The 24,843-nt window shown below is 41.6% G+C and overlaps 1 protein-coding gene and 1 long non-coding RNA gene across 5 annotated transcripts in view; both read left to right on the forward strand.

Annotated features, from left to right (window-relative positions):
• The first annotated feature begins 8,301 nt into the window (after nucleotides 1–8,301).
• LOC116561153 lies at nucleotides 8,302–9,382 on the forward strand. The gene is made up of 2 exons (XR_004273312.1): nucleotides 8,302–8,792; nucleotides 8,875–9,382. It is a non-coding gene; the product is annotated as an uncharacterized LOC116561153 (long non-coding RNA).
• A 2,287-nt stretch (nucleotides 9,383–11,669) lies between these two features.
• Nucleotides 11,670–24,843, forward strand: part of SP3 (Sp3 transcription factor) — a 63,241-nt gene continuing 50,067 nt past the window's right edge. For 2 of the 4 annotated variants that reach the window (XR_004273311.1, XM_032292922.1), the window contains exons 1-4: nucleotides 11,670–12,687; nucleotides 13,304–13,452; nucleotides 13,980–14,102; nucleotides 21,904–23,263. Coding sequence is in view for 3 of the 4 variants with exons in the window: in XM_032292922.1 (XP_032148813.1) it covers nucleotides 12,681–12,687; nucleotides 13,304–13,452; nucleotides 13,980–14,102; nucleotides 21,904–23,263 (1,639 nt within the window). In the remaining variant the exon portion in view is untranslated. Of the gene's footprint in view, nucleotides 12,688–13,303; nucleotides 13,453–13,979; nucleotides 14,103–14,244; nucleotides 16,372–21,903; nucleotides 23,264–24,843 lie in introns of those variants that run through there. The other 2 variants (XM_032292923.1, XM_032292924.1) reach the window with 2 other exon arrangements.

Genomic DNA, 24,843 nt, shown 5'->3' on the forward strand with positions numbered 1-24,843 from the left:
AAAGTGCCTCCTTTAAATGAAAAGGTGAACCTTCTCAACAATAAAAGAAAAAAATCATATGCTGGGGTTGCTGAGATCTAAGAACAAATCTTCTATTTGTGAGCTTGTGATGAAGGAAAGAGAAATTCCTGCTAGTTTTGCCATCGCACCTCAGATTGCAAAAGTTATGGCTACGGTGCATGATAAACGCTAGTTAAGATATAAAAGGCATTAAGTGCGTGGGTGGAAGACATGAACAAAAACGTGTTCTGATTGATGGCAATTGAGTTCAGTACTAGCTGAGGTTTCAGTCACCTACTGGGGGTCTTGGAATGGCGTTCACAGAGAAGCGGGGGCCACGGTACTCCTTACAAGAGTTAAGGTCATGAGAAGAAAGGAAAGACTGAGAAAGTGTCACAGGTTAGAGGGCACTAAGACATGATGACTAAACATATGAATGTGGTATCCTGAATTAGATCCTATAATAGAAAAAGGGTGTTATTGGAAAAACGAGTGAAATCCAATTACAGTCTGGAGTTCGGTGATAATGCACCCCTGTTGGTTTCTTAGTGTTGACAAATGTACACACAAGATAAGATGCTAACATTGTAGGGTGACTAACCATCCCAGTTTCTTGGGATGTGGAACTTTGAGTGCTAAAACCAGGACAGTCTGTGCAAACTGGAATGACTGGTCAGCCCACAGCTCTAACAATTGAATTAGAGGTATATGGAAATTCTATATTATCTTTGTAACTTTTTTTGTAAATCTAAAAGCATTCAAAAATATAAAGTTTATTAAAAATAATAAGACAAAAACAAAACAAGTTAGGAATACCTGACTAATAATGAGATAACAGACCTAAAGAAGCTAAATATCTATTTAGTCAAGTAATTTATTAAAGTCCTACTAGGAGCGTGTGTGTGTGTGTGTTTATATATACCATTTTTCTTTCTGTAATCTTGCTGTTATATTTGCAGAAATATTGTGTTTGTGGGAAACTCTATGGGTTTATTCATTTGGCCTTTTAATGCATTTATTTTTAGCATACATTAAACACACTTTTAAAGAAAGTGTGCATTTCTTTTTTCTTTTTTCCTTTTTTTTTTTTTTTTTTTTTTTTTGAGACAGAATCTTGCTCTGTCACCCAGGCTGGAGTGCAGTGGTGTGATCTTGGCTCATTGCAACCTCCACCTCGTTTTAAGTGATTCTCCTGCTCAGCCTCCTGAGTAGCTGGGATTACAGGCACAAACCACCATACCTGACTCATTTTTGTATTTTTTAGTAGAGACCGGGTTTCACCATGTTGGCTAGGCTTGTCTGGAACTCCTGACCTCAAGTGATCTGCCTGTCTTGGCCTCCCAAAGCGCTGGAGTGATACGAGTGAGCCACTGTGCCTGGCCAAAAGTGTGCATTTCTTGCCATTCCACTGCTTTATCCATGGATTTTGCCTACTTTCACAATATTCATTTCTAAGCCTTTGTTTCATATGCTCCCATCTCCTCTTCAAAAAAGTTTCCACAATTAAATTAGTGTATGTTAAACCCCCCAGGTACAGGAGTCTGTGCAATCCCCTGTGTTCTTCCAATAGAGTCTCACTTTCAGTATTCTACTAAGTTTTTTAAAAATGACAATTCTGGCCAGGCATGGTAGATCCTGTGTAGAGATCGGATCTCTGTATGTTGTCCAGGCTGCTCTTGAATTCCTAGACTCAACTGATCCACCCACTTCAGCCTCCAAAAGTGCTGAGATTACAAATGTGAGCCACCAGCTTAGCCTGCTTCTTGATTCTTAACAGATGTTTGAATTCATCAATAAGGAGAAAAGTGACTGGACATACTAAATCCTTGACTAGGTCTATGTCAGTGTTAATAAGTAAAACCCTCATTAAATGATTGTTCTTTCCCTCAATATTCCTTTTTCTCTTGAGCATGAGATTCAGAAGTATTAACTTCTGTAGAGAAGAAGACACTGGTAAATTTGGTAGGAAATCAGCAAGTGGAAATATCGGAAAGTTATAAAATAATTTTAAAAAGAGTCGGCATGGATTCACATCTTACCTGCCTCAGTGATGTGAAATAACTTCTGGGTCTAATAACAAGTATCAGCTGAGGGAATCCATGAACCAATTACTTGTATTTTAGAATTCATGAACCAATTACATGAAAAGAGTACCAGACAAACAACTAATCTAGAAGTTAGGTAAGTATGGCAGAGGGATGAGCTACTTAAGTAGATTAAACATTGACTTTGATATCAAAGTGTGGAATAGTTGGGAATGGATGGGTTACAAAGCTCCAGGGATCAATATTAGGACCAATTTTATTCATTTTTATATGTCAGTGATTTGGAAGAAGAAACATGCAGTAAGCTTGTTATACAAAACTAGAGGGTCAGTCAATACAAAGAAGGAATGAAATTACTTGAGTAGACTAGAGACACAAGCAGACAAGTGGCTTATTCAATTCAGTGTGGAGAAAATACAAAGTAGAAAGATTATCTCAGGGTAGGCTGGGTGCGGCACCTTACGTCTGTAATCCTAACACTTTGGGAGGCTGAAGCAGGTGGATTGGTTGAGCTCAGGAGTTTGAGACCAGCCTGGGCAGTGACATGGTAAAACCCCATCTCTACAAAAAAATACAAAAATTAGCCAGATGTGGTGGCTCAGGCTTGTAGTCCCAGCTACTTGCGGGGGGGAGGGGGGTAAAGCAGGAGGATTGCTTAAGCTTAGGAGGGGGAGGTTGCAGTGAGGCGAGGTGGCACCACCACACTCTAGCCTGGGCAACAGAGTGAGACCCTGTCTCAAACAAGAAAGAAAGAGAGACAGAGAGGAAGGAAGGAAGGAAGAAAGGAAGGAAGGAAGAAAGGAAGGAAGGAAAGAGGAAGTAAGGGAGGGAGGGAGGAAGGGAGGAAGGAAGATTATCTCAATAATGTGAAATCAGAATGTTCAAAATAGAGTAAAAAAAAACAGGCTGGTCACGGTGGCTCATGCCTGTAATCTTCGCACTTTGGGAGGCCGAGGCAGTTAGACTGCCTGAGCTCAGGAGTTCGAGACCAGCCTAGGGAACTTGGTGAAACTCTGTCTCTACTGAAAATACAAAAAATTAGCCAGGGGTGGTGGCATGTGCCTGTAATCCCAGCTATACAGGAAGCTGAGACAGGAGAAGCGCTTGAACCAGGGAGGTGGATGTTGCAGTGAGCCGAGATCATGCCATTGCACTCCAGCCTGGGTGACAGTGAGACTCTGTCTTAAAAAAAAAAAAAAAAAAAGTGGCCGGGCGCGGTGGCTCAAGCCTGTAATCCCAGCACTTTGGGAGGCCGAGGCGGGTGGATCACCAGGTCAAGAGATCGAGACCATCCTGGTCAACATGGTGAAACCCCGCCTCTACTAAAACTACAAAAAATTAGCTGGGCATGGTGGTGCATGCCTGTAATCCCAGCTACTCAGGAGGCTGAGGCAGGAGAATTGCCTGAACCCAGGAGGTGGAGGTTGCGGTGAGCCGAGATCGCGCCATTGCACTCCAGCCTGGGTAACAAGAGCGAAACTCCGTCTCAAAAAAAAAAAAAAAAAAAAAAGTAAAAACTCATGAGTTAGCAAGCATGCTAGAAACAAAATAATTCCAATGCAATGAGTAAGACAGGAATATTGACTATAGGATTTAAAGAAATGCCTTTTTATTTTTTTTGAGATGGAGTTTCACTTTTATTGTCCAGGCTAGAGCACAATGGGGCAATCTCGGCTCACTGCAACCTCCGCTTCCCAGGTTCAAGTGATTCTCCTGTCTCAGCCTCCTGTATGGCTGAGATTACAGGCACATGCCACCATGCCTGGTTCATTTTTGTATTTTTAGTAAAGAAGGGGTTTCACCATGTTGGTAAGACTGGTCTTGTACTCCTGACATCAGGTGAGCCACTATGCCTGGTCAAGAAATGCCATATTTTTAATATACTAGACTAAGAAAATAACTCAGTAAAATATATGTAATGAGAGCAAAAATAAGATCGCTTGCTGTTAAAGAGAACAGAACCTTTAAATTATGGGTGTTTATCAGTTCCAGAAATTGCTTAAATTAGGTGACTTCACCACCTAATTTATTGTTTCATAATTTATGTATACATCGTGCATATTTTATATATCAAATGGTTCATAACAAAAACATTGAAACATTTCCTTATGTTTTCGATGGTTGGTTCAGCTGGTGAGTACCAGTTTTATGGCCCTTTTACAATCAGCAAGTCATATTACTAACAGTTTCTTCATTAACATAAGAAGTCTGAACATTTAATCCTAGAAGAATCCAAATTCATGGCTTATTGAAATCATCGTATTGTTCAACAGATATCTATTGATTATCTTCTATTTGCTCAACACTAAAAAATTGTTTCCTTACTCTTTCATTAAACAACATGTCTCTTTTGATAAAGCATAAAAGCCTCACATTTTCCTTTATATTTGAAATTTCAGTAAGTTAAGTGTCATAGCTTTTAAAAATGTCTCTATGGGACAAAGAGGTGTTTTGTTTTCAATTACTACCTCTCTTTCCTTGGAAATCACTGCTTAAGAACCTTAGAAAAAAAAGTAAGATAATGCTTGTGCACAAAGTGCTTATGATTTAAATCATAGTGATAATGCTTAATGATGAATTAAGACTAAGGGGTATACTCTAAGGTTAATGGAACGTTAGAGATGAAGGAATGACCAATAGCTGGAAGCAGTGGCTTTTAAAATTTTTATTTTTGAGATGCAGTCTCTGTTGCCAAGGCTGGGGTGCAGTGGCACGCTCACAGCTCACTGCAGCCTCAACCTCCCTGGGCTCAGGTGATCCTCCTGCCCCCAGCTAATTTTTGTATTTTTTTGTAAAGATGGCGTTTTTGCCATGATGCTAAGGCTGTTTGTGAATTCCAAAGCGCTGAGGTTACAGGTGTGAGTCACGCCTGGCCAGCAGTGGCTTTATGGAACGTGGTTAAGACTTGAACTGAAGCACAGGGAGATAAGAAGGAAAATCCTGGTGGCAGACAGCCAGTAAACTCTCCATGGTTAGAGTGACCACAGGACAGTGAAGAGTTGGGAGTGATGCCCTGATACACAGCATCACTCAAGTTTTTTAAACCAGGTTAAGCAAGATCAGTTTGGTGGCAGATGTAGAACAGAAAGGAGCAGGAAATTTTGAAGGCCTGTCTAGGGCAGCAGAAGTGGGTCAGGGCAAAGCATGCTTTGATCTCTTCTAGAATGAGCTAACCGACCTCCCAGTGATTTCTGATTTGGAAGGCAGTCCTTTGGCAAATCATCTGATGTACTGTAGGCATTGTTATTTCTCTTCTCTGTTATTTGAATTTGTGTTTGTTTATATTTTGCTTCTTGCTCTGTGGCCCAGGCTGGAGTGCAGTGGTGCAATCACAGCTCACTGCAGCCTTGACCTCCTGAGCTCAAAGAATCCTCCCATCTCAGCCTCCCAAGTAGCCTGGACTGCAGGCATGCACCCCCATGCCTGGCTAATTAAAAAAATTTTTTTGGGCCAGGCGTGGTGGCTCATGCCTGTAATCCCACCACCTTGGGAGGCTGAGGCTGGTGCATCACGAAGTCAAGAGATCAAGACCATCCTGGCCAACATGGTGAAACCCTGTCTCTGCTAAAAATACAAAAAATCAGCTGGGCATGGTGGTGGGCACTTGTAATCCCAACTACTTGGAAGGCTGAGGCAGGAGAATCGCTTGAACCTGGGAGGCAGAGGTTGCAGTGAGCAGAGATCACGCCACTGCACTCCAGCCTGGGGGAAAGAGCAAGACTCTGTCTCAAAAAGAAAAAAAAAATTTTTTTTTGTATAGATGAGGTCTCACTATGTTGCCTAGGCTAGTCTTGAACTTCTGGGCTCAAATGTTCCTACGGTCTTGGCCTCCTAAAGTGCTGGGAGGTATGTGTCACTGTGTGTGGTCTATATCTTGTTTTTTAACTGGATATCCAATCTTTGAGGGTGGGTACCATGCAGCATCTTGTAGAGTAGGGGTCAATAAATGTGATTTCGATGCACAGGTAGCTGACAGTGTCTGCAGGAACACTTGGCAGCCAGCACCTGGTAGGTGGCTGCCTATGAGAGCAGGAGGGGAGGACACGTGTCAAAGGTAATTTCCTGTATAGACTTCTGAGAGAATGATGGCCTCACTGTCACAGACAGAAGCATCGGAGCGGAGGAGGAGCTGGGGTTGTGGAGAGAAAGTTATGAGTTTAGCTTTGAACATTCTCAGTTTGAGGTGAAAGTGAGACATTCAAGAGAAATTCATAGTGTTTAAGGATATAGAACAAGGCTGGGTGCAGTGGCTCACACCTGTAATTCCAGCACTTTGGGAGGCCAAGGCAGATGGATCATTTGAGGTCAGGAGTTTTAGACCAGCCTGGCCAACATGATGAAACCCCATGTCTACTAAAAATACAAAAAAATTGGCCGGGCGCGGTGGCTCAAGCCTGTAATCCCAGCACTTTGGGAGGCCGAGGCGGGTGGATCACGAGGGCAAGAGATCGAGACCATCCTGGTCAACATGGTGAAACCCCGTCTCTACTAAAAATACAAAAAATTAGCTGGGCATGGTGGCGTGTGCCTGTAATCCCAGCTACTGAGGAGGCTGAGGCAGGAGAATTGCCTGAACCCAAGAGGCGGAGGTTGTGGTGAGCCGAGATCGCGCCATTGCACTCCAGCCTGGGTAACATGAGTGAAACTCCGTCTCAAAAAAAAAAAAAAAAAAACAAAAAAGTTAGCCAGGTGTGGTGGCACGGACCTGTAGTTCCTGCTACTAGGGAGGCTGAGGCAGGAGAATAGCTTGAACCCAGGAGGTGGAGGTTGTGGTGAACTGAGATCATTGAGATCATGCCAATGCACTCCAGCCTGGGTGACAAGAGTGAAATTTCATCTTAAAAAAAAAAAAAGGCTATAGAACAAGAACTCAGGTGACAGGAGAGAACTAGAGATTTTGGATTGAGTTTGGAGATAAGGGCTGACATTGCAGAATGCTGAGTTTCCAGCTTCTGAAGCAAAGCTCAGGGAACCAAAAACTGAAAAGAAACCCTGAAGCTGCACTGTCCAATATGATAGCCACTAGTCTCATGGGGCCATGCACATTTAACTTTAATTAAAATAAAAAACTTCAGTTCTGACTCAGTCACACTAGCCACATTTCCAGTTCCTAATGGTCACATGTGGTTAGTGGCTACGGTAATAGGCAGTGCACACACAGAATATTTCCATCATCACAGGTAGATTTTTTATGGGACCGCAGTGTAAAGATACAAATAAATATATATTTGAGAGAAAACCAGAAACCTGATGTTTCAAGGGAGGAGAGAGTGTTAAGGAGGAAATGTTGACAGTGTCAAATGCTGGGATTGGGTGTAGAATTCTATTAGGAGAGCAGCAGGAAGACAGCAAGTTAGAGACTTTGGACAAGGAAAGGGAGAAAGGGACAAGAAAAAAGATAGTAGCTAGAGACAACCACAGTCACATGGAGGATTTTTAAAGACAGGAAGGAATGTTTATCCTTCAAACATAACAACGTTTGAAGACAAATGGACAAAGGCCTGTGAAGATGTTAAGAGTCCCCATATCCAAGCCTGCCCTTGCTTCTCTCTGTAGCTCGAGGCTCAATTTGATAATAGTCTGTTGGCGATCCATCTTATGGAAGTCCTGTGAGCGCCTCCAGCTCAGCACATCTAAGACCAAACTCATGATGGCCCACCCCTTACTCATGCTCCTTTAAAATCCTTTACTTCAGTTCATCTTTCCAGTTACTAAAAGCTGGGAAACTCAGTCATATTTGAATCATTCTCTCTTGCCTCTCTCTTTGATCAGTTACCTGGGGATACTTATTTTACTACAGTACTTCTATCAGGTACTTTTTTTTTTTTTTAAGTTTAAAATAATGCTCGTATTTCAGGCAAAGAGAACAATATAGAGAATACAGTAATAATACACTCAGCCTAGCTTAAGTAAAACTTGCAAATGTAAACAAAGCCCATGGGAAACTCATTCAAATCCCATTCTCCTCTTCATACCAAGGGTAATCACCATTTTTAAATATAGCACTTATCATTCCTTTGCAATTACAGTGTTACTACATATGTATATATCCATATATAGTATAGAATATCATTTGGTACATTTAAAAACTTTATATAAAGTAACGTTTATTCTTCTATAGCTAACCTTTCTCACACAATATTATCTGAGATTTATCCATGACAGTCATCTTTTCATTTATATTCTGTTTATATATTAATGCATGTCTACTATACATATATACGTATGTATATATAGATTATACATGTATGTGTATAGATTATACACATATGTGTGTATAATTGCATTTTTTATTCTAGCTGTTTGGATGGAATGGAGTGATGACATGGTGTAGCACTCAGCCATTTTAGGGGGAGCTGCAAAAATTCTGTTCCTTAAAGGCAGGTAAAAACTGCTTTCAGTATTTTCTACAGTACAATACGATCTTCTCTTGGCATCATCATTATTTTTCCCTTTTATCTCTTCTAACTAGGTTCTGGGTATCGTTGACTCTCTTGAGATTAGTTGATGTATGTGTATGTCTGGTTTATATGACCAGAGAAAATAAACAAATTCTATTATAAAATTGAATCATCAAGTATGAATACACTCCATGCTGAAGGTTGTTGCTACTCATTTAAGCACATCACGCTTTAATGGCTTCAGGTTTTTTATTACTATTATTTTTGAGAAAGAGAAGAAATATGAGTGTATTTAATGTAAACTAGAATGTTTCTGAAGTGTGATAGTCATTATGTAGTAGAACAAGTTAAGATCCTTGAAATCCAGTGTGAACAGATTAAAGAGATCTCAGATGGTTAAAAGTAAGGTCACAATCATAGAAACAAAGGTTAAGATCCTTGAAATCCAGTGTGAACAGATTAAAGAGATCTCAGATGGTTAAAAGTAAGGTCACAATCATAGAAACAAAGGTTATGTTCTTGAGACATTAATTTCGGTTGAATGATATAGAATTGCCACCTTTTAAGATAAAAAACAGTCACGTATTGGCAATTTCAAATGGTCCACTTGATAGATGTTCAGGAGGGAAGGAATGCAGAAGGGAGTGTGAAGGAAAGAGCGCAGGTCTTCAGGTGTTGTGCCATTAGCCAGGGCCATCACTGTTTAATACTGAATGGCTGAGCTCTTGCAGATGTAGATCAAGCAATATTTAGTTGTCTCTTCTCTTTGGAAGAAAGGGGTTGCAAAATATTCCACATCAGCAGGTGTATAGAAGCCTTCGGGGATTTTTCACCATCATCACATTTCCAAAGGATTTAAGAAAGCTTACAAAAATATATGACATTTTTAAAAGTGAGGAAATCGAGGATATGGGTAAATAGTGACATCCAGATCTCCTAACATAATGTAAACAGCACAGAACTTCCTCAAATCGTTTTGGAAAAGAAAGTATAAATAATATCCAGTACTGTGATTCTCTCCCTGTTAAGCAATTACAATTTTGAGTTTCTATGTAAATGTAGCAGTGGTGCCATTGAGAGGCAGCCTTCTATTTAGAATACGTCTTTTAATTAAATTGTATTTCAAGACTTGACTACAATACTGAAATAGCTAGAACAACTTTCAAGAGACTACCTTCATTGTCAACCATTTTTTAAAGATACTACTTCATGATAAGAACTCAAGTATGGTCTAAAAGGGTTCTCTGAATCTGACTAAAGTAGTGTATGCTTTTGGTACATGCATCTTTTGTTGTTAAAAAATTTAAAAATTGATACATAGTATTTGTACATGTTTATGAGGTACATGTATTTTGAAACATGCAGTGGGTAATGATCAAATCAGAGTGTTTAGGGTATCTATCACTTTGGACATTTTTTTTTGCCCCCTCTCCCCTGTCACCTTGAACATTTATCATTTCTTGTGTTGGGAACATTTTCAAAGCTTCCCTTCTAGTTATTTTGAAATATACAATATGTTGCTATTAACTATAGTCACCCTACTGCGCTATTAAACACTAGAACTTATTCCTTCTAAGTAACCGTATATTTGTACCAATTAACCAATCTCTCTTTATCACCCAACCTACATATGTGGGTGGGGTGATAGAAGCATTGCATCAAAAGCAGTATAGTTAGTTCAGGTAGGTTTTAAAAATATTTTTTAGACAGAGTCTCACTCTGGTTGGAGTGCAGTGGTGTGATCTCGGTTCACTGCAACCTCCACCTCCCAGGTTCAAGTGATTCTCCTGCTTCAGTCTCCCAAGTAGCTGGGATTACATGTGTGCCCCAACATGCCTGGCTAATTTTTGTATTTCAAGTAGAGACAGGGTTTCACCATGGGGAGCACGCTGGTCTCGAACTTCTGATCTCAAGTGATCTGCCTTCCTCGGCCTCCCAAAGTGCTGGGATTACAGGTGTGAGCCACGGCGCCCGGCTCGGTTATTTTTCTCATAAGTTTTTTGCTTGTCAAAATGGTCTATGGACATGCCGCCCCCACGCCCCCCAAAAAGAAAGAAAAAAGACAATGTCTCATATCAATTGCCAATTACTATCAATGAAGAAATGAATTTAATCCCTGTGGCCAAGTACTTTGCTCTTTAGGTAGCTGGATTAATGCTTTGCAAAAAGGGCATGGCAATAGTGTACTTATACCCACAGAACATATCCCCACTCCTGAAAAAAAAAAACACCTGAAAATGCCTGAAATATTCTTTCAAGGGAAAGAGCTACTTTCCATCCAATATATCCAGGCAGGAAGAGTGATAATAGTGACTTCCTCTCTCCCTGTCCACTGATTTTCACCTGTCCTGCTCTTCAAAGCACCCATGTCTTTTTTTCCATCATCCCACCCCAAATCAGGGTTTTTGTGACTTTTATTTCCTTAAAAGTTTTTGTTGTAAAATAGTACACCATTTATACTATGCAACTTTGAAAGTGATTTTTCCACTTAAATATGAGATCACAAGGACTTACTATTAGAAGAGATGAGCCCTATTCTTAGACTCAGAATTTTGAGTCTCATTTCCGCATGTTCGTGGTTTTTAGGTCAATTCCCTGGAAATTCGATCTTTCTACAATTAAGAGCAAAGTAACCATACAATGTTTCTGATCCTGTGAGCATAGGCGGTTAAGTGCTTTGGCACTGGGATGCATACTCACTATCTCACAAATGGATTACCTATTAAGTTAGTGCACACGAAATCTAGTTAAAGTGCTTGGACTTCACAACCTTGTCCACTAACATAACATCACATATCACACAAAATATAATAATCACAGTAATGGGAAGTCAGATTTCTAAAAAAGAGTTTTTGTGGACAGTATTTCCACGTCTTGAATTTAACTTCTTTCTTGGCAACTATACCTGAGGGTAACAGGCAGAGACATCTCTTAGTTGGCAAAACACAGACATAAAACCTGGCATTTTCCCCCAGGATGACAGCAAGGTATCAAGGATGCCAAAGAGGGAAGCAGTGTTAACCTAATCCAATACGTGAAACAAGATTGTAAAATACAACAAAAATGTTCCAGTGGGGGAAAAAAGGTACTTCACCGGTTCAGGACTTAAAAAATATTGGCAATGGTTGATGGGTTTGATTCAGGAGGTATCTGACTTGGTACCAGGAGGATTAAGAGGGCGGGAATAATACTTTTGCAGCAAAATGATTGTGTGACTGATTTTTTAAAAAATAGAATTCTGCCCCATTGAATACCTGTACACTGCACAAATAAAATGAAATTCAAGTCCTTGTTTTGGTGCCACTGGCCAGAATTAAAGCTCTCCTTCCGGATGTGAGATAACATATTTCTTTTTTGCTTTAAATGCCTCCCTCCAGGGTACGTGAAAGTGGGAGATTGGTAAGCTGAGGCTAAGGGGGATGGCTGTGACTGAGAATCTGAGAGCTAAATGTGTGAGAGAAAATCCTCCTCCAGCCTCGGAGGGGGTGTCTCCCCTAATACCAGCTCCCTCCCCCCGGGCTCGTGGGGCGGGTCTGGTTTGTTCAGTAGCGACAGCGGCCGCAACAGCAGCCCCGGGGCTGAGCGGCGGTGGCCTCCTGGCAGCGCAGGGAAACGGCGGCTCCAAGAGCGCGAGGCCCTGGGGAGATCCGGCCGAGGCTGCCGCCGAGATGGAGGAAGCGTCGAGTGGAGCCGGAGTCACCGGGGACGAATTTCCTCCCCAGCTCAGCTCCCCCACAGCTTGGTTAGGCCTGCTCCGAGCGCCTGCGAGGTGGAAGAGGCCTGCGCCTCGGGCCTGGCAGCCGCAACCGACGAGAGAGGCGGGCACAGCGGGGTAACCGGCGAGCCGTAGCCGCTCTCGGGAACCTACGCTGCCACGGCCGCTCATTGTCTCTCCCCTTCCACCCGGGGGGCAAACAGGAAGCGCGCCGCCTGGCAGAGCGACGGACAGGCGCCTGGACCAATGAGCACAGCAGATGGAGAGAGCGGCGGCGAATGAGGACCAAGAAGAGGGGCGGGAGTTCCGGGCGGGCTGTCACCCTCTTCCCCCCTTTTGGGCTGGAGGCTCCACCTTTTGTGTTTCCCGCACAGTCAATCAAAATAGGAAAAAAAAATCCCCGGACCGCTCCGGCCGTGTCCGCCGCCGCTTCCCGCATCCTCTCCCGCCGCCGCCGCCTTCGCTCCTCACCATGTGTAAGGCGGCGGGGAGCCCCGCCTGAGGTGCCCTAAACACACTATGACCGGTACGTAAAGCCGAAAGAGAGCAACCCTTGCTGCTGCCGCCGCCGCTGCTGCCGCCGACCACAGCCAGCCCGGGGCCGCCGCCGCCGGTCCCGGCCCCGTGTGTGCGACCGAGTGTCTGTGAGAGGCAGAAAGCTGCACTCCCCTCCGCCTCCCTCCCTTCCCCGCCAGCTACCGTCCACCCCCGAAGCCCCAGCAACGCCGTCTCCCCGCCAGGCCCCGGGGCGGGCGGCGCGGTCCTCCGGGAGCGCATCCCCCTGTGTGCGGGCGCGGGCGGGCGTGTGTGAGTGACTGACGGTGCGAGAGGAGCGAGCGCGAGTGAGAGCGAGCGGCGCGAAGGGAAAGGGGAGGAGAGGAGAGGGGGCAGGGGCAGCGCGGGGAGGAGGAGGAGGAGGGAAAGAGGAGGAGGAGGAGGGTTACAGGCAGCGGCGGGCGGGGGCAGCAGCAGGAGGGGAGGAGGGAGCCGCCGCCGCCGCCGCCGCCGCCGGAGGGCGGGTGGGGGAGGGGAAGGGGCCTGGGTCCGGGCTTTGGGAGTAATTTCGACTCGGCCCGCGGGCCCCCTCCCTCTCCGCCACCCGCCTTCCTCCCCACCCCCACCCCCCCGCGCTGTGCCTGCAGCTCCCGAAAAGCCCGTGAAACAAGAGGAAATGGCTGCCTTGGACGTGGACAGCGGCGGCGGCGGCGGCGGCGGCGGCGGCGGCCACGGCGAGTATCTGCAGCAGCAGCAACAGCACGGAAACGGCGCGGTGGCGGCGGCGGCGGCCCAGGTGAGGAGCGGCTGAGACCCGGTCCGGCTCCCCCCTCGCGCCGCTTTCTCCTCCCCTCGCCTCTCCCCTCCCTCCTCAGTTCTCCCCTCCCTCCTCGCCTCTTCTCTCCCCTCCCCTCCGCTCCCCTCCCCCCGCCCCGGGTACTGCCCGCCCGAGGCGCCAACGCTCCGACCCCGCCCGCGCCGCCCCGCCCCGCCCGCCGCCTTTTTTGTGCGCGTGTGAGTGTGGGCCCCAGCGCGCCCTCCTGGGGGTGGGTTCCGGGCGGAAGGCGGAGGCCCGGCGCGCAGCGCGCAGCCCGCCGCCCGCCTGCCCGCGGACCGGGGAGCCGGGGTGCGTGGAGCGGGGTACGCCAGGCGGGGGCCGGCGGCGGGACCTGGAGGAGGAGGACGACGAGGAGAGCGCGGGCTGGCGCTCGCCCGGTCGCAGTCGGCGGGGACCGAGTCGCACTTCCTGTGCGATCGGCGGCCCGGCCCTAACTGCCACCCCCTCCCCCTGTCTCCCTCTCTGAACCCGCCCATCGGGGGTAGGACACTCAGCCGTCACCGCTTGCTCTGCTGGCCGCTACCTGCAGCAAGATAGGGCCGCCATCGCCGGGCGACGACGAGGAGGAGGCGGCCGCCGCAGCCGGGGCCCCCGCCGCCGCTGGAGCGGTAAGTCCCGCGCGCGGCCCGCCCCCGCCGAGGCCCGGCGCCCGCCATCCCGGGCCCGCGACGCGCCCGCCCAAAAGGCCTCCCCGGCGCCCGCGCTTCCCCCGACCCGGACGGGCCGCCGGGCTTCAGGGCGCCCTTTCCTGCTCTTTCGCATCCCTGCTTGGATCTGAAGCCAGCCCAGGCTTTCTCGAAATTGTCACTGCGGCACCTCGCACAAAATTCTTTACAAAATGAAGTCTGAGAGGGCGGGGGTGGAGGACTCCAAAATGGATGTTTGAGCAATTCATATCAGTGCTGAAAACTCCTTCGCTGAACACTACAAAATTTTCAAGCACAGCCTATCGGCCATAGATAGTATCAACTACAGGCAGTGTCTAGTTTTTAGTTTTGAACCTGGAGCATTTTCTGTTGGAAGTTACAAGATCTTACTGTTTTAAATCACACAGTATTTAAGAAATGAGGGTTTAGTCTTTGAATTACCCTTTTGTATGCAGGAGTGAACACACTTTGCCTTTTTAGTGACCATTTGAAATAATTGAATTTTAGTTTTTGCAGACTACTTAAATTTGCAGTTTTTTTTTTTTGATAAGGGGATAAGTGAAACATTTTGCAGCCTTTGAAATTAGCAAAGTTGCTTGGATAGTACTTTAGCTTTTGAAACTGTGACTGTCAGTGTTAGAAACAAAAGTATACGTAAGGCATTATATTTACACGAATACTAACAGTACTAAGAGTTGAATTTGGTGAAACTTTATTATGACTGCTAGTCAGGTAAGATGTGGGATTTTCTGTAGTGTCTGGGGCAAGGGGAAGAGCTCGCCTGTGTTATTTGGGGACTTAATACAAATAGTGTAGAAACAGTTTTTAGACTGTTGTTGCGAATTTTACATTTGGGTCGTTGTTGTTGTGTTAATGTGTAGATTTGTTCGCCTATTAACATATTGAAAACCCACTCATTTGTGTGTGTGTGTGTGTGTGTGTGTGTGTGTGTGTGTGTGTGGTGGATCATAGGAATTGATTTGTGGAGTGTTATTTTGAATAGTTACTGAAGACAGAAGTTTGGGATTTGGTATAGTCTGCAGCAAATGCTTAGTATGTCCAAGTATTTAAAAGTTAAACTGATGTTAAGCTGTTATTGGTAAATAGATATGTAATTTTAGTGCTTTGTTATAGGGGATGTGAATAGTTTTAATGTCTTGTTTTTTCATAAGATTAAGATGTAAAAATGTAAAATTATTAGACATTGTTATTTTTAAACATTTATGAATTGGTAGGCCTTCAGCTTCACTGAGGATGGGTAGACCTTTTTTAACGAACTGTATCCCTCTAGTTCCAAAGTGCCAAAACCAACTGTTTATCTTAAAAAACTACTGCATAAGTAAAATTAGAAAGTAGATTGCTTCTACTAATCTTTTTTCCATTTCTAATGGAACAGAACTTTTCTTGTAACTGTTGTTTGTAAACTTTAGATACCAGTTTACAGATGGGGGAGGGGAGAAGTAAGGAAGTATGGGTGAAAAATAAGCGTATGTACATATATATGCGAGTCTGAGGCCCAGGGATAGAGTACTGTCTCCAACCTTAGCCATCTGTGGCCATATACTTGTAGGGAAGTTGTTTTTATGCTTTTTTAGCTGCTTCTCTGAATTACCAAATTATTCCTGACAACACATTTGCTGCCAGATAAACATGAACTATAATCGATCTGATAAATCTGAGATTTACCAATCAAAAGTCATCATAATTTGCCAATCATAGTAAAATGAAAATAGTTTTGCCTTAAAAAAAAGTTTTTTTTTTTTTTTTTTTAAAATGATGCTTGGTACTTGCACACAAGATTTTTCACTTTGTGTAAAATTGATAAGACTGGCTTGAGTATATTTGTCTTGGCAAATAGAAAATTTTTTTTCCAGTGCAAATCTGAACTTAAGACATTTTTTCGTCACATCTTCAAAAAGGAAGGAAATTCACGTGAATTCATGGGCTTAGATAATAATCTTTCATTACTCAAATGACTGGGAACCATGAAAGGTTATAGCTGTGTTTTTAAGTAATTGTACTTTGCAATAATTTAAAATTTACAGAAAAGTTGGAAATACAGAACTGAGAGTTATCTCATACCCGTCATCCAGCTTCCCCTAATGTTAACCATGATACATTTGTCAAAACTAAGAAATGAACATTGGTATAATATTACTAACTAGACTTCATTTGCACTTCACCAGGTTTTCCACTGATGTCCATTTTCTCTTCTGGGATCCAGTCCAGGGTAGACAACACATTTCGTATATATTGTTTTGTTTAAACAAGTGGAAATATACACATACAGTTCAACTTTATGCCAGTTTAGCTTGGTATTTTGAGATTAAAGGTGTCCTGAAAAGCCGATCCGCTGTGCTGAAGATTGTTTTTAATATTTGGATTTTGAATTTGCCATAAAAGAGGATCCTAGCCAAGGGTGTTTGGATACCCACAGTACATTGCTGAAGAAGTTTAGTCACAAAGCAGTCTCACATGTAATGTCCTACAACATGGACTCTGAAAGATGGTTTTACAGCAAGCCTCCTTTGTACTTAAGTTGTGTGGCTAATTTTAGTAGTAAACCAGGAAATAGAAAAAAGACCTTTGTGCAAGTATTAACTTTGACCAGTTTGCGTTTATGTGAACTTGTGGATTATTAATTTACTTATTTCATTTGTACTTTAGTGGGATAAACTTAAGTGAACATTATGAAAATGATTGCCTGATCTTTGGTTTAGGTTGTAAATTTAGTGTTGCTTAGTTTGTCATATAAATGTTGGTGAGCTAAAAATCTAATGACTTCAAAAAAAGTCATTTTGCCATTATTTAAAATAAGACCTATGCTGTCATTGTAACTAATTCTTTGGGTAGGGTAATTATTTCTATTTTAAGTCTGTTTGAGTTCTTTTAGTGCTCTTTGAAGATTTAAAGAAACTTGAATATTTGCCTAAGTTCTTAGTTTGTTTCCACCTCAGCTTCACACTTGTTCTTGTTTCCAGTTATACTTTTTTCCAGTTATGCTTGTTTCCAGTTATCCTTTCCTATTTCTGGCTTTCATAAAGGCATACGTGGGAACTAAGTTAATGATCATTTCCAAATGCTATGGAATAGGTGGTGTGAATTTTTTCTTTTTCCCTTTCCAGAGGTATTTTTGTATGTAGAGAGTCTTAGGGTGCCTTAGTTACAACTTTTTACAGTACTAATGCCAACATGCATGTTAGATGTTTTGTTTGTTTTTTTGAGAAAGTCTCCCTTTGTTTCCCAGGTTGGAGTGCAGGGGCGAAGTTATGGCTCACTGCAACCTCCACCACTGGGACTCAATTGATCCTCCCACCTCAGCCTCCCTGGTAGCTGAGACTGTAGGCACGTGCCACCACACCTGGCTAATTTTTGTGGAGATGGGGTTTCCCCATGTTGCCCAGGCTTGTCTTGAACTCCTATACTCAAAGGATCCACCCATCTGGATTTTGTTTGTTAATTGTCCAGTAAGAATATTAGGTACTGAGAGAATCACTGGTGGATTTTTAATTTAGTTCGTAAACTTATGTAGACATAAGTTATGTAGTGGATTATCTTGCCTCTAAACCAAATACTAACTCTTGGTTGCCTGTTTTAATTTATTTTTATTTTTATTTTTTTGAGACTGAGTCTTGCCCTGTCGCCCAGGCTGGAGTGCAGTGGCACAGTCTTGGCTCACCGTGACCTCCACCTCCCAGGCCCGAGGCATTCTGCTGCCTCATCCACTGAGCAGCTGAGCTTACAGGTGCCACGCCCGGCTAATTTTTTTTGTATTTTAGTAGAGATGGGGTTTCACCATGTTGGCCAGGCTGGTGTCGAACTCCTGACCTTGTGATCAGTCCGCTTCTGCCTCCCAAAGTGCTGGGATTACAGGCATGAGCCATCGCGCCTGGCCGTGGTTGTGTTTTTAAATCTCTTTTTCTTTTGATAGTGTTTCCAGTAGTCTGACACAGAATATTTTTCATACTTTTTTGTTTTTTTAGTCTCAGATGATTTTCTAATGTATTCCTTTCCCATTTGGTATTTAGTGTACTTTATCTCTTTCAGTGGTGTATTCTGATGAAATTTCTTTTTACAAATGATTATGCTTTACAAGGCTTTATAGTTTTGAAATATTTGGGGCTGATGCATTGTGGAATTGTGGAAATAAATAGGTTTAAAATTGGTTTAGACTTTTTCATAGAAGGCTCTTAATATCTCGAAATTTGTTTTGATCCATTGTGTCATTGTGTTTGCAATGATTTTAAAGTAAAGTAACTATTCATTGAGTGAATATATATTGATCTTACTCTTTGTTGGGAATTGTGCTAGGCATTGAATGGATGTTTTTCAAATTTATTCTCATAATCTTAGTAATCACAATGATTTTGGGATTGCACAGTGCTCAATAGTTTATAAAACTTAATGTTTTTCTGTGGTTCTTATGACCCTGCACGGTAATGTTTTTCTGGTTGTTGACATGGGAAAATTGAGTTGATCTTACACAATTCCACAGTGTAGTCAGAACTAGAACTCAGTTCTGAGTTCTTTTCTTTCTAGTATAATATGTTTTTCTCTGTCAGGCATAGTTTTAGCATAAATCATCCAGTAGTTTTCTGATTTTTTTTCTCCATTTCATTTAGAAAATAGGGTGTTTAGCAAATTTTTTTTTTAAACTGCAAATTCATTACCTTAAAAAAGTCCCTTTTCTTGCTTGATTCTTTTACTTAAATTATCTGTTGCTTTTTGTTTTCATCTTTGTGTCACAGGTATTTTATATGCTTTTCGTTTCCTGCTTATTCAGAAAAGTTCTGAACAAATCACTTTGCTCTAGGTTTGGAGATTTTCCTTCAATTAATGGCCTAAATTGCTGGGATAAATGGAACCACAGTTTATTTTTATCTAGTTTCTGGAGAGGGGGTGACTTGGGCAGTATTTACTCAGATTTGTCATTTGAGTAGTTGTGTTTTATTTTCAAGGAATTTCTTGACTAGAAAGCCGTTCAGTGATGGTTGAATACCTGCCTTTATTACTATTTTGTAAAAAAAACCCAACAACTTTAGATGCTGTAAATTTGACTTTTTCTTTTAAAGAAAGGAGACAGGACAAAATGCCAGTATTACAAAATTAATTTGTGTCTGAATTGCTATATTCTTCGATAAAAGTTCAATACTTGTAAATTTAATGCTAGTCAGAAAAAAATTTCAGTGGATTCTTCAGGTGAGCGATAACCTTAAGATAAAGATTGGATCTTAGACGCTTTAGTGTAGATTTAGTATATAGATTTAAATATTTGTAGTTTACTTAAAATGCTGAGAGACTGAAATGATGCATGATTTGTCACTGTAATGTTAGGAAAGGTAATTTAACCTTGTAATTTCTGTACCAGATTGAAGTTGCAGAATGACATGTGACTTTAATGTCTGATGCTTTGTTTTAAAATAGTTTAGTAAGTGTAATTTAAGTGTATGTAAGACAGATTACTGTTTTAGTTCAGGCCTAGAGATTTGTATTGGGTCTCACAGTTTCTCAGCCTTTAGTCTCTTCTGCTTTTCAGTCTCCTTCACTGAGCCTTAGTTTATCTTTATAAAACACAGATGTGATTGCACCACTCACTTGCTTATAAATCTTTTATAGCTTTCATTCACTGTCTGCAGGATAAAGTCCAAACAATTTAGTGGGATCTGTGAAGCCATTTACAAGCCTTGATAAAAATGTCTAGTCCTGTTCCCCTTTACTCTTCTCTCTGAATATGGGCCTTTTTGGGGCCTTCTCTTCAACTCCAAACTTCGTATTATTATTTAGGGTTTCTTTCTTTCTGTGATTTTGTTTCTGTGCCTTTATTAATGCCTCTTTTTAAATTGACTATAGTACAGTCTTACATTTTATTCTAATACTAGTTTAAAATACCTCTAATGAAATCTTTTTTTCAGTCTTGTATCTTCCACAGAGTGTTTTTGATCATATGACTACTGTATGCTAATTTTCACGTTGTATTATCATGGACGTGTGTATGTTTGCTTGGATTTACAGTGAACCATTTGAAGATAGGAATTGTATGTCATGGTTTACTCACATGTGTGTTTCATCTTGGTAGATTATGTTCAAATGTTGTAATTGAGTCATTTAACTGGTTCATTCACTGAAATATTGTATATACTTTTCAATTATGTCTTCATGAAAATTAGGTAGTGAGTTTCTTTAATTGAAGATTTTTTTTGTTTGTCATATTTGCATTAAGTTTTATGGAATGGTTTATGTTGGGAGAACTCTATATGTCTTTACTGATATTTGTAGTCATGGACTCCCATTGAGAATTTGATGAAACCCTAGATTACCTTTCTCCCTTTCAAATTGTGTTAATACTTTGTCAGAAAGTTGGCATGCTGTTTTAAAGGGCTTCCTTGAATTGAAGCCCAGTTGCGGATCTTAGATTGGCAGTGCGGGGCTAGATATGCTTATGTTTCCATTGTCTAATGATTTGGGGAGTTAACTGAACTCACAGATAGATCTAGAAGGAAGTAGGAGAAGGATGGCTTTATTTTGATAGTAAATTATATAGGTTTTATTTCCTATGTCTTTGCCATTGGTCTTGGGGGTAGGTATGACACAGACATGATATGGTGTTTAAGGGCCTGGGTTTTAGAGTCAAGCTTAGCCTAGTTTTAAATCCTGTCTTGTCTGTTTGATAGCTATGTGATTTTTGTCCCTCAGTTTTCTCAGCTATGAAATAGGGATAATATCTGTCTCATAGGATTGTTTTAAGGAGTAAATTACATAATCCTGTAAACCTCTCTCATAGTTCTTGGCATATAAAAGCTTAAATGTTAAACATTATTGCTATTATTTTCCTAAAAAAAAAAAAATCTCTTGGCATTGACATGTAGGGTTTTATTGCTTTCTGCTTTTTTACATTGGATTTTTTTCCAGTCTTGTCTAATCCATAAACTGTGGGGATGATAACTGAACGTCTTGCAGGTCCAGAAGCATACAGACTTGTTGCTTTACCTACTATTCTAAGTTTGCAGGGTAAATGCAAGGCTTACACCAGAATACAAAAAATACATGCCAGGTATTCTACTGCAAACTTAGAATAGTAGGTAGAGCCACAGTGTGTATGCTGCAGCTTCTGATTCTAGAGAAGCCTTTCAAATGGGGCTGTGTGGTCATGCGGTCCCAGGGCAGTGACCTTTTCTCATTAAGTTTTTTTAAGGTCTTTATTTTTTAATAGTTGACAGAAAAAATAAAGAGTTTGATAGCTTGCTAATGGGATAGTCCTAGCCATGAGTTTACTTTAGAGTATGTTAATACATGCCACAAAGGAGTAGATTTAATTGTTTGATTTTAAGTTTATAGCAATAATAAATAATGTCTTTTCTAACTCAATGACAATACACTATACTAATGTTTCCTTTTTATACACAAATATAACACACCTGATTCAGTCATAGCCATCTTTGCTTTTTTTTTTTTTTTTTTTTTTAACTGTACAGTGTTAGAGATCATAGATGCAGGATTAGAAGATTGGTTTGTGGTTGTGATGAACATGCTGAGAATTTTTTTTTTATTCCGCTCAAATAGGATGAATTGTCTTTGCAGTAACAAAGCTGGAAGTGATAATTATTGTAGTTCATATAGTACTGTACTTACTGATTTTGAACTCTACTGTATTTTAAGATAAGTTGAATTTTCAGGTAGTAGGATTTATACCAGTTTTTTGAATGTTTTGAGAGTTGGTTTAAATATACCACAAATATATCACATTTTTGTTTTCTTCATCCAGACAGGTGATTTGGCTTCTGCACAGTTAGGAGGAGCACCAAACCGATGGGAGGTTTTGTCAGCCACACCTACAACTATAAAGGATGAAGCTGGTAATCTAGTACAGATTCCAAGTGCTACAACATCAAGTGGGCAGTATGTTCTTCCCCTTCAGAATTTGCAGAATCAACAAATATTTTCAGTTGCACCAGGATCAGATTCATCAAATGGTACAGTGTCCAATGTTCAATATCAAGTAATACCACAGATTCAGTCAACAGATGGTCAGCAGGTTCAAATAGGTTTCACAGGCTCTTCAGATAATGGGGGTATAAATCAAGAAAGCAGTCAAATTCAGATAATTCCTGGTTCTAATCAAACCTTACTTGCCTCTGGAACACCTCCTGCTAACATCCAGAATCTCATACCACAGACTGGTCAAGTCCAGGTTCAGGGAGTTGCAATTGGTGGTTCATCTTTTCCTGGTCAAACCCAAGTAGTTGCTAATGTGCCTCTTGGTCTGCCAGGAAATATTACATTTGTACCAATCAATAGTGTCGATCTAGATTCTTTGGGACTCTCGGGCAGTTCTCAGACAATGACTGCAGGCATTAATGCCGATGGACATTTGATAAACACAGGACAAGCTATGGATAGTTCAGACAATTCAGAAAGGACTGGTGAGCGGGTTTCTCCTGATATTAATGAAACTAATACCGATACAGATTTATTTGTGCCAACATCCTCTTCATCACAGTTGCCTGTTACGATAGATAGTACAGGTATATTACAACAAAACACAAATAGCTTGACTACATCTAGTGGGCAAGTTCATTCTTCAGATCTTCAGGGAAATTATATCCAGTCGCCTGTTTCTGAAGAGACACAGGCACAGAATATTCAGGTTTCTACAGCACAGCCTGTTGTACAACATCTACAACTTCAAGAGTCTCAGCAGCCAACCAGTCAAGCCCAAATTGTGCAAGGTATTACACCACAGACAATCCATGGTGTGCAAGCCAGTGGTCAAAATATATCACAACAGGCTTTGCAAAATCTTCAGTTGCAGCTGAATCCTGGAACCTTTTTAATTCAGGCACAGACAGTGACCCCTTCTGGACAGATAACTTGGCAAACGTTTCAAGTACAAGGGGTCCAGAACTTGCAGAATTTGCAAATACAGAATACTGCTGCCCAACAAATAACTTTGACGCCTGTTCAAACACTCACACTTGGTCAAGTTGCGGCAGGTGGAGCCTTCACTTCAACTCCAGTTAGTCTAAGCACTGGTCAGTTGCCAAATCTACAGACAGTTACAGTAAACTCTATAGATTCTACTGGTATACAGCTACATCCAGGAGAGAATGCTGACAGTCCTGCAGGTGAGTCTTAAGTTATGTCATACCATAAATGAGTTCAGTGATAATACATAGAGGGAAATTTTTTGCTTTAGGTGTTTATCAGCATCAGGCTCACATTAGGGGTAATGATCAATGTTTGTATGAAAATATGTTTGTTGAAAGTAGACATGAAAGTATCTTCCAAATTGTTATTTGAAAATTTGTAGCTTTTGAAGTTAGGGATTCATTTTTCTATCATGCCAATTACATTTGTAGTTTTTTTTTTTTTTTTTTAAACAACTTTATATTTGTTTTGACATCTGATTGATATTATCCGTCATTATAAAATTTTTATTTGGCAGGTAGAGTGTCTTGATTGGCCTTAGTGTGATGTCAATTAAAAATTTTTTGCATTCTATTTGGTTGAGGATCAGGTTGGTATAGTGAAAACATGGTATAGGGAGTAAAGACTACTTATATGCCTTAGCCACTTGTTAGGTGTGTGATTTTGGTTATTTTTCTCTTGTAAACTCAGTTTCCTCGTTGTGTAAAATGGAGGTGTTGGACTAGGTAACTGTCTAGGTGAAGGTCACCTTCCAGACCAAAAATTCTTTGATTCTGTGATGGGAGCATTAAACTTAGCTGTGCTAGAAATAGTTATTGGTAGTATGAGTAGATATTTCAGAAGTCTACTCTTATAGTTGTATAAGAATTAAATAATAAAGTTTAAAAAGAGATAATGTCGTTTTTACCCTATCAATGTGGTCTGTCTACATAACATTTGAATGTTTTGTTGTGCACTAAATACTGAACGTAATTACTTTTAATTCTATTTTGTATTTGAATTTCTGTGGAGATTGTACTGTTAGTCTTTCACTGCGTCAGTGATTCTAAATTCTTAAATTTGGAGATTTTAACTGAACTGATTGAAATAACTCCCATCACCATTTAGAGATTACCTTTTTTCTTTTGAGAAATTTGTGATACATGCTTAGAAAATTGGAATGGTCTTAGAACCTCAGATCTGTATTTGGAAATCCTTTAATTGCATTTGAGCCTTCTGAGGCTGTGATGCTGTGGTGATTTTTGTTGTTGTTTTGAGATGTAGTCTCACTCTATAGCCCAGGCTGGAGTGCAGTGGCACAATCTCAGCTCACTGCAACCTCCACATCCTGGGTTCTGGTTCAAGCAGTTCTCCTACCTCAGCCTCCCAAGTAGCTGGGATTATAGGCATGAGCCACCATGCCCAGCTAATTTTTGTATTTCTTAGTAGAGACGGGCTTTCACCATGTTGGCCAGTCTGGTCTTGAACTCCTGACCTCGTGATGTGCCCACCTCGGCCGCCCAAAGTGCTGGGATTACAGGTGTGAGCCACTGTGCCCGGCCGCTGTGATGATTGTTTTAGGGGTTGGGATTAGGATTTCTGAAGCTGGTTTAGAGCAGTAGTTTTTTTTGTTTGTTTGTTTGTTTTGAGTTAGAGTCTCTGTCACCTAGACTGAAGGGCTCACTGCAACCTCTGCCTCCTGGGTTCAAGCAGTTCTCATGCCTCAGCCTCCCGAGTAGCTGGGATTACAGGTGCACACCACTATGCCTGGCTACTTTTTTTTTTTTTTTTTTTTTTT

The sequence above is a fragment of the Sapajus apella genome, unplaced genomic scaffold, assembly GCF_009761245.1.
Source record: "Sapajus apella isolate SASKATOON/1434 unplaced genomic scaffold, GSC_monkey_1.0 scaffold28, whole genome shotgun sequence".
In the NCBI taxonomy this organism is placed as follows: domain Eukaryota; kingdom Metazoa; phylum Chordata; class Mammalia; order Primates; family Cebidae; genus Sapajus; species Sapajus apella.